General features: G+C 43.2%; 1 protein-coding gene across 1 annotated transcript; it reads left to right on the forward strand.

The window, feature by feature from the left end:
* Window positions 1–7813: 7813 nt before the first annotated feature.
* LOC119701317 (basic proline-rich protein-like) lies at window positions 7814–11263 on the forward strand. Its single transcript, XM_038137852.1, has 2 exons — window positions 7814–8375; window positions 10668–11263. Exons 1-2 carry the CDS (start codon window positions 7814–7816, stop codon window positions 11261–11263), a joined length of 1158 nt encoding a protein of 385 aa, XP_037993780.1.
* Window positions 11264–16991: the final 5728 nt, after the last annotated feature.

The following is a 16991-nucleotide window of genomic DNA, read 5'->3' on the forward strand; positions in this document are numbered from 1 at the left end:
TTTCTATTCTATATTACACCTATTGCTCATACTTATTTATATTTATACTTTTGTATATATATCTATACATTTGTATATTTAGATTTAAATATATTTAGATTATATTTATATATATATATTTCTAAATTTAGATTTATATTCCTAAAATACATATGTTCTTTAAAATGAAACCCCTGCCTCTAACCAAAATGTGTCCATATTTTTAATATTAATTATAAAAAACCCTGCCTCTAAACAAATAAGAACAAAAACCCATTTTATTTAAAAATATACTTAGTTTTATATTTATATTTTCCATAATTATACTCACACTTACATTTATTTAATATTCATATATTTGATTTATAGATACATATATATCATAATGTAATACTATAGCTACAGTATGATTTACATTATGTATTTTATCAATTTCTAAGACTTAGAATTTTCTCTCTTTTATATTTTTCTATATCTTTATATATTTATGATACAGGTCTATATTTGGATTTATATATTTAATCAGTATTTCTTTTTTTATTATTTATAGTAAAAGCCCTGCCTATAACCAAACTTTTTTTTAAAATCCCACCGTTATTTAAAAAAATTAAATATTTTTATATTTCTATTTTTTCATATTTCTATTCATATTTATATTTTATAGTGATGTATTCCATTTGCAGATGTAAATAGCATATAGCAAAATATAATTATATATATTCTAATAAATATATCTATTTTAATACTTATAATATCTAACTTTATTACTTATATTAACTTATATTTAAAATTTTAAATATGTACTTGTTCTATATTTCTATACTTAGATTTCAAGTTTTATAATTGTTATACATGTAAAATTAAAAAGCTGCCTAAAACCATATAAAAAACAAAACAAACCCTTTATATTTATCCCTATTTAATTATTTTTATATTATATTTTTCATATTTATATTCAATTTACAATTTGTTATATATCGTATATGGATATACTATAGTTATCGATCTATTATATATTACACATAATATATTACAATAAAATAAGATATATCGAGTATTATTGGTAATATGAAGTGAATCTAGTTCTGTTATTTTGTATTTATTTCTATTTTATGCTTTTCTATATATCTTTACATATTTATAATATATTCCTATTTTTACATCGTTGACGTTGCTGTTTATAATCTGTATTTCTATATTTTACATAAACATCTAAGGGACATAAAACATTATAATATCTTCCTGATATAATACAAAATTATTTATGTTGCATGTTCTCTTTATTTATATTTATTTTATTTCAATTATATATCTTATATTTATATTCCCATTTCCATATTTATATCTCTGTTTTGCTTATTTACACTAGTATGGCTGGGAGGCGGGGAGACGGGACAGGACGAAAGGGGACGAGACGGGAGAGGCACGGCACTTCTATTATGATTTAAATAACACCCCTGCCTCTACCCAAATGCAAGCCAAAAAGAACCCCTTTCTTTTAAACAGCATTTCAGTTTGACAACATGCCCTATTTTTACCTTGCCATTCCCATTTCAAATGTCTATGGATGGGTAGTGCTGTCTGTAGTGTATATTAGGTCTCTTCGGCTACACTCGGCTGTTCTCGACAACACTCGGCTATGCCCCGCTCTTCGGCTGCACTCGGCTACCGTCGGCTACGCTCGGCTCTTCGGCTGCACTCGGCTACTCTCGGCTACGCCCGGCTACTCTCGGCTCTTCGGCTGCACTCGGCTCAGCTGGATTTGCGCGCCCTTTTTGCCGCCATCTTGGGAAGGTCAAACCAGTCCGCGACACGCCACGCTCAACAGGGCGGCAGGGAGGGGACCTCGGCAGGGAGATAGGCGTTTAGTGCCAATGCCTGTCACAAACCCGCCGAAATACGCCCGCCCGCGGCGCCGCTGAGCCCACAGCCCGTCTCCACGGTACCCGAAGCGCCACAAAAAATCCCGCTCGGGCCGCGTCGGCGCCGGTGTTCCGTTCCGGCAGTCCAGTAGACGGACCGCGGTCCTCCGATTTGCGCGCCTTTTTTGCCGCCATCTTGAGAAGGTCAAGCCCATCCGCGACACGCCGCGCCCGCCCTGCCGCCCGCCGCCGCACACAGGCGTGCCCGCCGAGCGCCGCTCGGCCGCCCAACGCCGCTCGCCTGCACTACCGCGCTCTGCCCACAGGGCGGCAGCACCGCCGCCCGCCCCACCAGGGGGCTGCCGCGCGCCGCGGCGCTGCCGCCGGGGAAGGCGGCAAAAACCGGCAGCTGCCACCGCAACGGGAGCCGCCCCCGGCAAAAAACCCTCCAGAATCAATGCCCCCCGACAACGCGAAAGGAGAAAAAGGAAAAAAAAAACAAAAAAACCCTGCCTCTACCCAAATGAAAGCCAAAAAGAACCCCTTTCTTTTCAACTGCATTTAAGTTTGAAAAAACGCCAAATTTTTATATTTACATTCCCATTTACATTTAAAATGTCTATTGATGTGTAGTGCTATCTGTATTCTATATTACATCTCTTCCTATCCCTTCTATTTATTTATATTTTATATTTCTGGAAATATTTTTTAAATCGTGATTATATGTCTCTCTATGTAGAACTGTATAACACTATCAATATCTGTATTATTTAAAATAAAATAATTAAAATAATCAATTAAAATAAAAAACCCCGCCTCAAACCAAATAAAAAGCAACCCCCCCCCCCCCCCACCCCCCCCTTGATTTAAACCATATTTTTTAGAGTATTACATTCAAGGTATTACTTGTAGTATAGTGGAAATTTTTTAGGCTATTACATTTTTCATAATTATATATTCATATTTCCATTTATATTTTTTATTTATTATGTAGATTATACATGTTATATAAAATACCTTTTAATATATTTTTATATATACATAAATATATATATACATATATATGTACATACTATTCTTAGATATCTCTCTTACTTCTATTAATTCATAGGTAATATTTATAGATATCATTATAGATATATTTGGATCTTTGGATTTGTACTTTTAGATTATTTCTATTTATGTTACTGAGTAAAAAACCTGCCTATCAACTAATAAAAACCAAAAAAACGCCCCGTTTATTTTAAACTGTATGTCATTATTTTTATATTTACGATCTATAGTTAGATATTTTTGCATATATAGAATAGACTGTGTTTTGTATATGTTATACCAGGTTACAAGAACATACTATATATTACAGTTTGATTTGTTTCGATTCTTATGTTTACCCTTATAATGTGATCTTTTTAAAATAGAAAGAAATATCCATTTAAACTAGATATCGAACCCCATAAATTCACCTACCTAAATAAAAGCGGGAACATGTGTGGAATGGGGATTGCTCAGCTCAGGTGACAGTTCTCGAGGCACAGGAAAGCAACCCGGCCGAGGGGAAGGTGTCCCTGCCCAGGACGGGGGTTGGAACTACGACGTTTTTAAGGTGCCTTCCAAACCCAAACCATCCTATGTTGTGATGAAACAGGAGAGTTCTAAGGGAGGAGAAGGATGAATTCCTTTGCAAGGATAATTTTTTACCTCTCTATTAGCAGGCTTTTGTTGGAAGAATGGTTTTGCTCTTACATTGACCTTGGCTGAAGGAGTTTCACCATGCAGAGAGTGGTCACAGCCTGGTGCACACCTTGTTCTTGGCCAGATCACACAGACCTAGAGGGGAAAAAGCCCCCAGTATTTCTGTAACAGGAGCAAATACTCCTCCCCACCTTTGGAAATCTCCATTAGGGATTTTTCCAGCAGATGGCAACAGCAGACCAGTTTGTAGTGCAAGGCCAGACTTAGCCGGCTGCCTAAAACCTGGCTGGGCTGCACCCAAAGCATCTTCCAGGTCTGCTTCTCCTACTGCTGGTATTGAACCTACCTGGTACCCCAGGGCATGGTTACTGTAAAATAGAATAAATCAGTGCTGAAGAAAACTGCACCACAAACTCTGGAGCTCTCGGTGTGTTTGCAGGGCTTAAAACACACTGGTGCATTTTAAACAGTTGAAAATTACGGCTCTCCCCAAATAAACACAATTTCTCTCCTAGATATCTTTTTGAAATATATTAATTCAAGGAGTGATCAGAATGGGAGCACAGACAAACACAAAGAATAAAAAATACAGCGCTTGATGTTTTATCAAAAGGTGTGTCTTCCCTACCATGTCCAGAAGCTGGATTGATGGACCAAAGTTTTCACCACATCCTTGTCATTGCTGCTGAGCCGTCTTCACCAGCTGCTCTTGAGAAGTGCTTGTTATTGCCTTGGAAAGGTGATCATCCTGCTTGAAATTGTAGGCTCAGCTTTCGGCCCCTGGAGGAAGGAGCTGCGCCATGCAGTGCTGCAGACGCCCAATACCCGTGGAAGGATCAGGGGGACTCCAGGGCCGAGCTCCACCTCTCTCTGCCCAGGCCCTGGGGAAGATGTGGGAGTTATTTTTCAGAATCATCACCCCTGCCGTCATCACCTCCATCAAAATTTTGAGCGCTATTGTTTTGAATAAATAGCAACACTGTTTTGCCATTTGCAAATTACAATACAAATTGTAAGACATAACACAAGACATAACACAAGATAAATTTACAGCTGAACGTCCAAATCTTTTTCTCCCAAGTGCAGTCAACATGTAGCTTTTCCCTTAAGTAGGGGCCAGATTCATAGAATCATTCAGGTCAGAAAAGACCTTCAGGCAGTGAAAATGAGCATTTGGGTGTTGTATGAAGCTTGGGGAACACTGAAGAGGCTGGGAAAGTCAACTGATATTCCTTGGAAATGAAAAAAAATTGGAAGTAATTAATTAATAATGAATCCCCTGCAGACACGACACAAGGGACAGCTTGCAGGGGAGATGCCTGAAAGCCAAAGCTGTGCTTCAGTGGCATCTAAGGTGGGAAGTTTGCAGAGTGCCTGTACATAAGTTTGTTTACGCTGTGATCAGTGGCCGCCCCAGAGCAGGAGGTGTTGCGGCTCAGAAGACCGGGCTGTAAAAAATACAGGTTATTGTGCCTAGGCGCATGCCAGTGGTCTGGAAAAGGGTGATACTGGTTGTCATTACTGTTGTGCTTGCTAAAGGGAGCAGCTGCTCAGTCCCCATCACTTAACTGATGCTCTCAGTTGGGGTGCAGGTGAGTGGCACCACTTGGCTGTGCTCACCTCCCTGGGTATTTTCTGTGCAGGGAACTGCAATGCTACTGCAACTTTTCTGCTCTCACACAATTCTTCTAGAAAAAAACCCAGTATGTTGACCCTGCCTTGTCCCTATCCTAAAACCCTCTATCACTTGTGGTAACCCAGGGCACGCTCCCTGCACGTGTATCTTTATGGTAACACTGTTTACAAGTGCTGTGAATAAACCCAAATCCAACTGAGAAAGTTCCTCTTTGCACACATTTCAATACAAGAGTGGAACTATCACCTTGGCAAGAACTTTCCTCTACCAGTGGTAGATGCAAAAGAAAAAAGCCAGCCTATGAATGCCTGCCACACTGCAGCACACAAAGCTGCTGCTGCTGCTTTCCTTGGGTTAGGCTGAGGGCTTTTCTGTTCTTCCTTTGCTCTTCTAATGTGAAGGACTGAGAGATGTCTTTGAATGAGCTACAGATATGAAAGTTTAGTAAACAAGTATTCCTGATCCCATTTTTCTGAAGAGTTTGTCCTGACAGATGTCTTCTTCCTTGTGAGGTTTAGACCACAGTTGGATCTTTGGTTTTTTTCCCCCTTTTTTCCCCCCCTTTAGCCCCTGAAGCATTTCACAACATGATGGGCAAAGGCCCAGCAGCAATCAGACTGACTGAACACAGGAAATGTAGACAAAAGAAAAGGCTGGACATGATTGTTGTTCCCCAAGCTGGCACTGCCAGCTCCTGAGGCCTCAGCCATGACAGCCCACATTTTTGAGAGTACCTGTACATGGGTGCATGCAGACCTTGGGTCCTGCTGCAGCTTGGAGCTGCAGGCTCAGATATCCACGTAGAACTCCTGTATCCCCCAGGACAAACCCTCCTCTCCCTGCTGCTCCCGTGTTGTGCCCGTGGAGCAGGGAGGGAAGGAGAGGCACCCAGGTTAACACAGTGGCAGTGCACAAGCTGCCAGGCGTCACCTATCTGACCTGCACCAAAGAGGAAATCTTCTTTTTCAAAACCTTCCATCCTGCCATACAAAACACTGAATCCTTCCAAATCTGGAAGGGATAGCCTGCCATGATGCCTCAGGTCGTGTCTTACATAAAGAGTTCTTTTCCTCCTGCACAATGCTCTACATCCTACTTTGACAGATATGCACTAAGCTACCTTAAATCACAACAGCCAGGCCTCTGGAGGACTGTGCTTAACTCTTGCTTACCTCAGGGCATCTTCCCATTCCTCAGGCTTCAGAAACCACTGAAACTCCCATGTTTTCCTGGCGGCGGCCTGCTTGCAGCTGCCCTCCTCTCACCACCCAGGTCACCTGCCCGGCTTTCTAGCGCACAGGGCACAGCAGCCTCCAAGGGCAGTATTCGTCTCTTTGACAGGTGATTAAAAGCCTGGGGGGAAAAAAAAGCTGAGCAATACTGTAGCTCTGAAGGTGCAAGAATCATTAGCCCTGGAGATGTCACCTGGTTCATGTTGAGCACACTCTCTGCTGCTTTACCTGAGTGTTCAGCTGGAGAGATCCATTTCCATCTGTTGGGCTTGGTCCATCTCTGTCCCTGCTGTGAGAAGGGGTTCTGGGGGGATGCCACTGCCTGCTCAGCAGAGGCTTCACACACTCTGCCATCAGCAGGGGCAGCCTTTGAGGCCACACCAGCCCGGCAGAGAGTGAGGGAGCCATTCTGACAGTATTAACATCACCACTGATGAATCCTGAACTTGAATCCCACATTCCACCACAGCAGTTCTTCCCAAATTTTCTGCTAACCGTTGTACAGTGCAGCTCCTCTGCTGTTTCCCAGCTGCAGATGTGTGTCCATCCCGGGAAGCCCCGAGGGACCCTGGGGAGCGCTCTCTGCTGACTTGAGGGGACCAAAGGGACTGATCTTGAATTTAAGGGCTGTTCTACCCAGGGCCAGGATTCAAGCTGATTGTGCGCTCCAACAACTCCCCCTCTGAGCCTTTGAATCCCTTTCCTTTCCTTGGGTTTATCCTAAAGAAACAAGGTTACAATTGTCCCTCCTCTGCTTAAGGCTTGGTGGAATAGGTTTAGACGGCCAGTTACTGGAAGCTTTTCACTGGGGCAAGCTACAATTTGCCAGAAAAACTTGACAGGACAAAACTTCTACCCCAAAAGTAATTCCTACTCACTCTGAACTTCAGAGATGTTCGATGACAAAAGCCAAAGCAAAACTAAAATACGTACACTGATGCACAACTACTAGGGTCAGGAAAGTCGGACACAGATATTAAAATAGTCAACCTTTAATCAGCAATTTTATGTTTCTTACACAAGAAGGAAATAAAGAAACATACAGCCACTGAGGCCAAGTGAAATCAATAGAGAGTAATTAAACTTGCATTTATCAACACAAATAGCCAGAGCAGAAATATCAGTGTATTTTCTCCCTCAACATCTACCTGATAAAGACTTCTTGGCTATAATATTGACATTTTTGTAACTATTAAGTCAATGGAGACTCATCCATGGTAAAATACAATAAACCCCCTACTTTTAAGCATCAAATTCTCTACCAAAGCAAGCATTCTACTGGTGTGTACTTGGGCATACATGGCAGCTTATTTTCATTCAGAAAAATAAAATAAGCTTTCCCAGTACAAAAACCCTCTCCAGCAGCAGAGGATATACCATGAGTACCTCGGCAAAGAGAGGCAACCACGCCAATGCTGCTCAGCGGCCCCCAAAACCCGCCAGCCCCCGGCGCTGCTGAGCCCACAGCCCGTGAGCCCAGCCCTGGAAACACCGCGGAAAACCCCGACGGGGCGACGGTGGCATCGGGGTGCCGCGCAGGCAGCGCAGGAAAAGGACCACGGGCCTTGATTTTCCTGCCCTTTTCCTCGCCATCTTGGGAAGGTCAGGCGAGCCCCGGCCGAGCCGCTCCCGAGACGGCGACGGTCGCAGCTCCTGGGCAGAGAGAGGCGTCGTTGCCATTGCCTGCCGGCGCCCGCCCAATACCCGCCCGGCAGCGGCGCCACCGACCCACAGCCCGTGTGCTCGGCGCTGGATACGTCGCGGAAAATCCCGCCGGCGCTGCCTCGGCGTCGGGGTGGCTTGCAGGCAGTCCAGTAGACGGACCGTGCTCCTCGTTTGTCCCGCCCTTTTCGCCGCCGTCTTGGGAAGGTCAAGCGCGTCCCGGCCGAGCCGCTGCTGAGGTCGCGATGGCGTGTGGGGCTCGGCGAGAGACGCGTCGTGGCCGCTGCCGGGCGGCTGACTGCCCGGGGGGCAGTACCGCGCTCTGCCCACAAGGCGGCAGCACTGCCGCCCACCTCAGCCGGGGCCCCTGCGCGCCTCGGGGCAAAACCAACAGCTGCCATCCGCTCCAAAACATCCTCTGAAATAAACGCCAAAAAACCCGCCTCTTACCCAACAACAACAACCAAGAAAGCCCTCTTTCTTTAAAACCATAGTTAAATATGTTTCATATTTATCTTTTTCCTATTTATATTCACATATATATTTATAACGGACATTGATGTGTTATGTAATCCCTATTATATATTACGTCTATTCCTATTACTTACATATATTTATATTTTGTGTTTTTATAAATATCTTTCTGTAGTCATTGTATATTTCTATATTTACATTTCTATAACACATTATTGAAAGTAAAAACCCCATTTCTAACCAAATAAATACCAAAAAAAGCATTATTTTAAACTATATTTTTATATTTTTATATTAATACTTTTCATAATTATATTCACATTTATATTTAGAGTCTCTATTGATGTATTATTTTCATAATTATATACAAAACATATCATAATCTAATAATATAGATAAATGATTATTTATAATATGGATCATACCAGCTGCTACAACTTATTTTTTATTATATATTTAATTGTTATATAAATCTTTATGTATTTATTATATATTTCTATCGTTAGATTTCTACCTTTATATTATATGTATTTATAATATTTTAAATTAAAACCCTGCCTATTGCCAAATAAAGAAAACCGCCCTTCATTTTAAACCCTTTGAAAATACTTTTATACATTTATTTATAATTTGTTATATATTATATTATAACATATTGATGTACTAAATACATATTTTATATATATTCCATATAATATATTATAATAGAATATTAAAAATATTACTTGTATTACGTATTGTATCGATTTATATTATTTCATATTTATGAATATTTGTATTTTTATATGTCTGCATGTATTTGTAAAACATTTCTATATTTATATTTTGTATGGGTTTTTATATTTGTAATCTATATTTATATTTATTTCTATAAACATATAAAATACTCTATATTAAACAATACAATATCTTATTGTAATATATAATATGACTTATGTTACATGTTTTATTTTTAAATATTCTGTCTATATTTAAAATTTAGGAGTTTTATTCCCATTTCTTTATATATTTGTTAATTAACCCTTAAGGGTTATTCCCAAGATGGCGAGGAAAAGAGTTAATTATGTTTAATTATAGTTATAGTTTAACTTCACATTTAAAATCCAATTCCTGAATAAAATGATAAAACAAACGGCATCAAATTCCCACCAATATCGTCCAAAACCACCAAAATAGCTCCACCAGCCAACCAACTGCCAGCAAAAAAACGCCACACTATTCTCTTTTAACTAACAATTCTTATCACTTCACAAAAATGGAACACAAATAAAAACCAACCCTATAGAAACAAACACAGCAAATCCCCAAAACTACTAAAAAAAAAAAAAAAAAATCAAACCAACTTAAACTCCAAACCATACCACTGACCCTGAACATGACTAAAAAAAAATAATCAAAACTCTACCTCTACACTAACTCAAAGAACAACCAATACTCTATAAAAGCAACTAAAAAACCAGAAGTAATTAACAATATTAAAAAAAATCTTAACCACTAAAAAATAGGAAAACAACAACCCAACTAAAAAAAACTACCTAAAAAGATTCACCATATAAATACCCATGTTCCCAAAAATAAAACTAATATACAACAACCAAATACAACAAAGAACAACAACAAACAAAAAACCCCGAAACCAAATAAACTTCAATTAGCAACAAAAAAGTATTACTAACTCAATAAACTAAAAATGCCTCAAACTACCAAAATAAAAATACCACCTATTAATCAACGTGAAGGCAAAAGAGAAATGAAACCATAAACAGTATCCCCCAAATGATCCGTAACAATCAAACATACACTCCAATAAAACAAACCAAAGAAATAAAAGCCCTGTAAGATAATAAACAAGAATGAGATTATAAAGATTAAAAACCCCTCACCGAGTAACCACATGACACTACCTCAAACGCACCGAAACAAACACTGCATACTCACGCTAAGAAAAGCCACCACCACAGTATTAAAAATCTACCCTCTACGTCATGCTACGACCCATAAAAAACATTGTAAATCTTAAAAAAATATTACCTGGGAAAAAAAAAAAAAAAAAAAAAAAAAAAAGACAACAAAACTGAATTCAAAACCACTTACTGATCAACACCCGACCCGAGAACCATAACATTCAAGAAGTGCAGCACATCCCGTACCATCCACCAGCTGCAAACAAAACAAAACGATACAATAAACTCCTAAAAGCCGCGTCAAAAGCAGGACATCAAAGACCTTTCCAAAATCGCTCCCCGCGCTCCCGGCGCCGGACGGAGCGCGGCTCCCGGCAGGAAAGCGGCTCCTCCGGCGGCTCCTCGGGCGCGCAGGGGCGGCGCCGCTCCGGGAGACCCCCGGCCGCTGCGCCCTGCCCGGCGGGGCCGGCACCGGGCCCAGGGAGCCCCGGCGGCGCCCGAGCCCCGCGCCCGGAGCGGACAGAGCGGCCGGCACCGGCCGGGACCAGCGCAGCGCCCGCGCCGCCTCTCCCGCCCGCCGGCCCGGCAAAGCTCCCCTCGGCTCCGCACGGCTCGCACCGGCGCGGCCCGGGCAGTGCCGCGGCAGCCCGGCCGCCCCAAAGTCCCCGTCCGCCTCAGCAGCTCCCCGGGCGGTGCCAGCCGGGCTCCCGCGCGGGAACGTTTGGGGCTGGGACACCGGCAGAAGAAGCGCCCTGGAATGCAGCGGCACAGCCCGACTTCAACCCTGCAAACGCTGCGAGAGCTGGAGGCTCCTACAGTTGAGCCCCGAAACTAACTCAACGGGGGGTGCTCACCTCACTTCAACAAGGGCAAATAAATGCGTTCTCCCCTTCAATTTCATCCCCTATGAAAAAGAAGAGTTTTTCCTCCAGTTGTGCTAAAAGAGGGTTTTTAACCTCAACTCAAACCCTTTAAAAGAAGGGACAGTAGGGCTGCCCCCTCAAGGTAGACCTGCGGATGAAGAAAATGGGGGGGGGGGGGGGTTAGCCTCAAATCAAAACCATAATATGACAAGAGTATTTTATTTTTCTGGGGGCACCGGGGAGGGATTGGCAAGATGAAATTGAACAGGGAAAGAGAAAATTCCCCGCTACAAATCAACACGGGCTCACCTGCTCGGCTGCTGCTTCCCGGCACAAAGCTTTGTCCCTGGGCACATCCTTTAAGCAATGCTCCACGCATCCAAGCACGTATCCAGGTGTACCCCAGACCCTGTCAGAAGCTCTCAGCATCCTTCCATGAGACAGCCCCGGGAGCCCCCCATAAACCTCTCTACTCAGCAGCTCCATGCAAAAAGGAGCAGAGGCAAACCCTCCCCCTAAAACAGCCTCCCCTGACAGGAGCCGCCCCCTCATCATCCTCGCAGCTCACACCTGGGGCTGCTCTGAGCCCTCATCACCCTCACAGCTCACACCTGGGGCCACTCTGAGCCCTCATCATCCTCGCAGCTCACACCTGGGGCCGCTCTGAGCCCTCATCATCCTCACAGCTCACACCTGGGGCCGCTCTGAGCCCTCATCATCCTCACAGCTCACACCTGGGGCCACTCTGAGCCCTCATCATCCTCGCAGCTCACACCTGGGGCTGCTCTGAGCCCTCATCATCCTCACAGCTCACACCTGGCACTGTTGCCATGTTCCAACAGCTCTTCTCCCTCTCCAGCACACAGCCCACTTCTCATAGACACAGACCAAAGAGAAATCTGCTACGGGTGTTGGCTTTTCTTAGTCCGTCTGGTTACATGATTAAAACATGTTCGTGCACTGATGGTCATCGAGGGAAAGCTTTCCAGTGGAAACAACAGTCATTCTGGTAGCACACTTTGATACACCTTCAGAAAAAGCAGAATCAGCACCAACTCCTAACACCCCTGCTGAGGAAGCCAGCCCTCCTTGGGACACCCAATGCAGACCTCGAAAAAGGAGGGGAAAAGTCAAGCTTGGCGTGGAAAAAGAGAACATAAGTACACCAGCCTTTAGAAAAAGCCTTCACACAGCAATAGTGGGAACCTGTCACATTTCTACTTTCCTTGCTTTCTGTGATGACATAAATATGAACTAAAAATACATGAAACACAAGGCAGAGCTAGGATTTTACAGGTCTTCATTTGGCAGTCCGGATGACAAATGGGTGCAGAAAAAAGGAGAAAAAACCATGACTCTTTGCCTTGTTTGGTCCCAACAATCCTAAGCTAAGGGCTTGTCCTCTAGCATCCACTGCCCAAGGAGAGTGATGTCCTCTCACAGGACATTGTCCATTGTTGAGACAGCAACAGGGAATACTGCAGGATTCCTTAAATGTACTGTGTTTATTCCCTGTAGTGGAGATAACTGGGATCAGTGATGTCTAAGCAAGTTTTAGCGAGTACTTATTTGTATATCTAGCCAGCTTTAGGGTTGTGCTGGGACCCTGATGCCAAAGGTTATGTTGACACAGAAAGGAACTGGAACAGATCAAAACTCCTCTGCATCCAGCTCTCTGATGCATCCAAATTAATTTGGCTGCTGCAGCAATGTTGAGTTCTGAAGACAGAATTTTTCATTCCTGGTTTAATATCTATTCTTTATACTGTGCTGTTTTATGGTGCTTCTCCTGCCCTTTACTGAGCTGTGTTGTAATCCTTGCACAAGTCCTTGGGTCCGTATGCAAGGGCGATATGAGGGACCTTGAGTGGTGAGAGGAAGGCACTTGCTGTTTCACACCTTCCTGAATTTTTATTTTATTTTTTAAATTTTAATTGCCGTAACTATGCCCTGGAAAGGAATCCATGAACTCATGCCCCTTCTATATTCAGCAACCTTATTACAGAGGTTGCTCCTTACAGGAGGAGGAGCAAGGTATGTGCTTATGAGCTAGGATGGTTGTGCATGGCAGCAGAAAATGCGAGCTCATCACATCTCTCCTTTCTTAAACAAGAGCCTAAAAATACTGCTGAAATCACTCACTGGAAACATAGATTACAGCTCCTTGGCCACATAAAAGCTGACTGGAGCTATGCCTCTGTCCAAAACACTTTCAGATTTATATGCCCAATGAAAGAGACTAAATGAAAATTCTTGGAAGGAAAAAGGAGGTTTTCAAGGATTAATGATTCTTTACTTTATTCTGAATAAATAAACCTATGGGTAAATAGAATACAAATGCACTTACTGAGATGAAGCGTTTAATCTGATGCGGAGAGGTAGTTGCAGAGCCATACTCCTGTTTGCTGTCTAATCTCCAGGAGACCTTGGCTGCAGATCAGACCCCTTAGTCAGCTCATAGACCCAAAAAAGTTAAAAAAGGTCAGAGAGCACTGTGGCAACCCTTACTAACCCTTAGTCTGAGCTATCATGACTTTTTCAAGTAAAGTCCATGACTTGAAAACCCCATTTCTAACCTATGTGAGCCAAAGCTAGTTCACACCAGGTCAGCAGCACCGTCATCAGCTTGAGGCTTTGGTGTGCCCGGAGCTGATGTGCAGGGACTGGAGCTCTGCACGTCTTAAGGGCATTGAGAGAAGAGCAACATCCACTTCTAATGAAAGGCAGCAAGTGCCAGCATGGGTTTCTTCTCCCCACTGGGGAGGCAGCAACAGATGTGGATGCCAGGGAGATACGTCCCTCTGGGAGGGAGCGCTCAGGGTCCCAGGTTTTCCCCTGAAGCACTGGAGGAGATGGTGAGGGTCCTTTCCAGTCAAATTGGGTGTTAATAAGGTCCCAGTTCACTGGCTGCTCTCATGAACAGAGGCTCACCCGCGGTAAAGAATAGTCAGTGCCAGGCTGGACTCCCCGGTGGCAGGGAAATTTCTCCGTGGTAGCAGCAACTTGACCGATCCCCACCTGTATCGAAAGCGAGAGAGCCAGGAGCTGAGCCCAGCCCCTCAACCCCCAGCCAAACACCTCACGGTATCTCTGCCCTTCCCAGGAGAAAAGCCTCTGGCTAGGAGGCTGCAGCCAGTGGCACCCCTTCCCCCAACCTCTCTCTTAAGTACTGGTCTTACTACCTCTTAGGCAAGAGATGGGAGAGAATTTCCTGAGAGAAAAGGAAACAAAAAGGGGGAAAAAGATTTCCTAACCTTCAACAAAGCAAGACCCTCAGAAGAGGAGGAAGAGGTAGAGCCACAGGTATGATCCCTATCCCTGGATAAACAGTGAGAGATGCTCAGCTGCGAGTCACATGGTGACTGTACAACATTTGGTTTACTTGGCAATCTTGTAGAAAAGCCGAGAAAGTGAACGGATGGGATCTTCCTCCTACCTGCCCTGTTCTTGTGTGCTTGCATGTCAAAGTGAAAGACAAGTTGCTGGGAAGCAGCATGGAAAACCCAGTGGTGAGCACAGCGCTGAGGACAGCAAAGGACAGGAGACAGCTGTGGGCTGGTGTGACCAGGAGCGAGAGAATTGTGTCCAGCTCCTTTCCAGCCGTGCTGCGGGAAGTTAACCAGCTCCTCCCTCATGAGCAGTGCTTCAAGGTATCCTACCTATCACAGTGCTCGCTGCAGCAGCTGCTTCTCACCCACTGCCCTTCAAGGGCATTGTATGGCCTCTGGCACATTTTCACACCAATACTCCTGTTTGAATAAAAACAGGACAAGATGTCAGAAACTGAAAATTTCTGTATCTTCTCTATGTCTGTTCTGTGATTTCCACTGCTTTGAATGCATCCAAAGAGAACTTAAAAGAGATGCATAGCTTGATTATTGCAATCATGAGTAGAAATTGGTTCAAATGGCTGCTTAGAAAAGAATAATAGAGGGAGAAATCATCTTCTGCAATCCACATCCAATCTTTAGACCTCCTGCCTTACACTTTCCTTGAGCTAATGGCTAAAGACTTGTATCATGGTAGAGCAACAAAGAAAATCTTCTGCCTGCTTTAAAGCTATTGGCCCCTTAGTCATTAAAAATAGGTAAAAATACATAAAACTTTCGACTTTTGTTTAAGCTTGTTTACTTAAAAAGGGGATTTTTGTGATCTTTCTGCATCTTAGTCTTTACCATATTTTTTTTTGTCCTACTGGACTGGCATAACAGCACGGGGGATGTTTTGCTAAAAGTTTGAAATGTGTGTCTAAAATATGTTAGATTTTACTACAAGTGATTTCAGATTTCCAGCATGAAACTTTTAACTATGGACTTGCCCTGACAGCTAGCTTCATGAGAGTGTAAAGTAAAACATCATTTACTTTAAGGAAAATTTGAGAAAAGATCCCTAAGTATAGTCTCTGATTTGTGACAGAGAAAAATAAGGTATAGAATAAATACATATTTGTCAGCGAAAACCAGGCAAGCGATGGAAAGGAGCATTTGATCTGTTTTAACTTTACAAGTGTGACCTTATCACGGCCAAGACAGCCCAAATGTGAAAGAGGACTGCATCTGCCTTTACGCCCCTGAGTAACATGATTCTAAGTATATACACTAAAACCATTTTAGATGCATCTGGATATAAATATATATATATATATATATATTTATTTATTTATTTATTTAAATATTTTGTTCAGTGGCCTATACCTCTGAGTGGCCAATTGCCTGCTGAGATTCCGCGCGGCACAGGATGCCTCCCTGTAATACAGGGAGAAATTTGGTGTGGTGAAAGCTCATCGGGAGATGAAAGTGGCCAGAAATGCAGGGCACAATCAAAAGAGTGGTTTTAAATACATGAATGGAAAAAAACCCACTCCCATTGTAGAAATAACACTGGAATAACATTGTCCCCTTCCAGGACGTGGATGGTCGCCTCCCAAACAAGGACGGAGACATGGCAAAGGTGTTTAAGGTGCATTCTTTGCCTGTGTCTTCAACGCTCATCCCTCCCTTCCCAGTGGAAAACATTGCATCGGTGTACCAAAGGAGACTGCAAAGTCCTTGAAGAGGGCAAGGCCTGCTCAGCAGAAAGCAGAGCACCCCTGTTTGGTGCACAGCATTCCCTGCTCAAAGGCGTGCCAGCTAGTGGGAAGAAAGAACCTGAATCCCAGTCCAAGCCAGAGCAGTGGCGGGAGCACAGTGAGCGCTCCTTGGCAAATCCCGATTTATTTAGAAGCAGAAGTTGGTGAGCTGCTAACAAGAAACTCTCGCTGCCCCCTGTCACGATCCACCCTCACAGACAGGATTGTGATGGTTCATTATCTGATCTCAGGGTATAAAACACCAACACGGCAAAGGGGTTTGCAGTAACAATCAAAATCAGTGTACTTTATTGAATGATCACAGCAAAATGCATTGGAGGGGATTGGGGAAGAGAGAGAGAGAAAGAGAGAAACCCTGCAGGAAAGGAAAGGAAAAGAAAGAGGGAATAGGTATATCTACCAACGTAGAGGCGATGTAATTCTTTGAGGTCCAGCCCAGTCGAAATCCAGTTGAGGAGTCGCCTTCACGTTGGGCAGATCTCGAGATAGCTAGCTGACTCGAGGGTTTTTATTAGAATTTTCTATTCAAAGTTGGGAAGGAGGGGGGAAAAGATACAATAGTCTTATGATCTCATCTGGTCAGCAGTGGGGGAGAGCC

The sequence above is a fragment of the Motacilla alba genome, chromosome 5, assembly GCF_015832195.1.
Source record: "Motacilla alba alba isolate MOTALB_02 chromosome 5, Motacilla_alba_V1.0_pri, whole genome shotgun sequence".
In the NCBI taxonomy this organism is placed as follows: domain Eukaryota; kingdom Metazoa; phylum Chordata; class Aves; order Passeriformes; family Motacillidae; genus Motacilla; species Motacilla alba.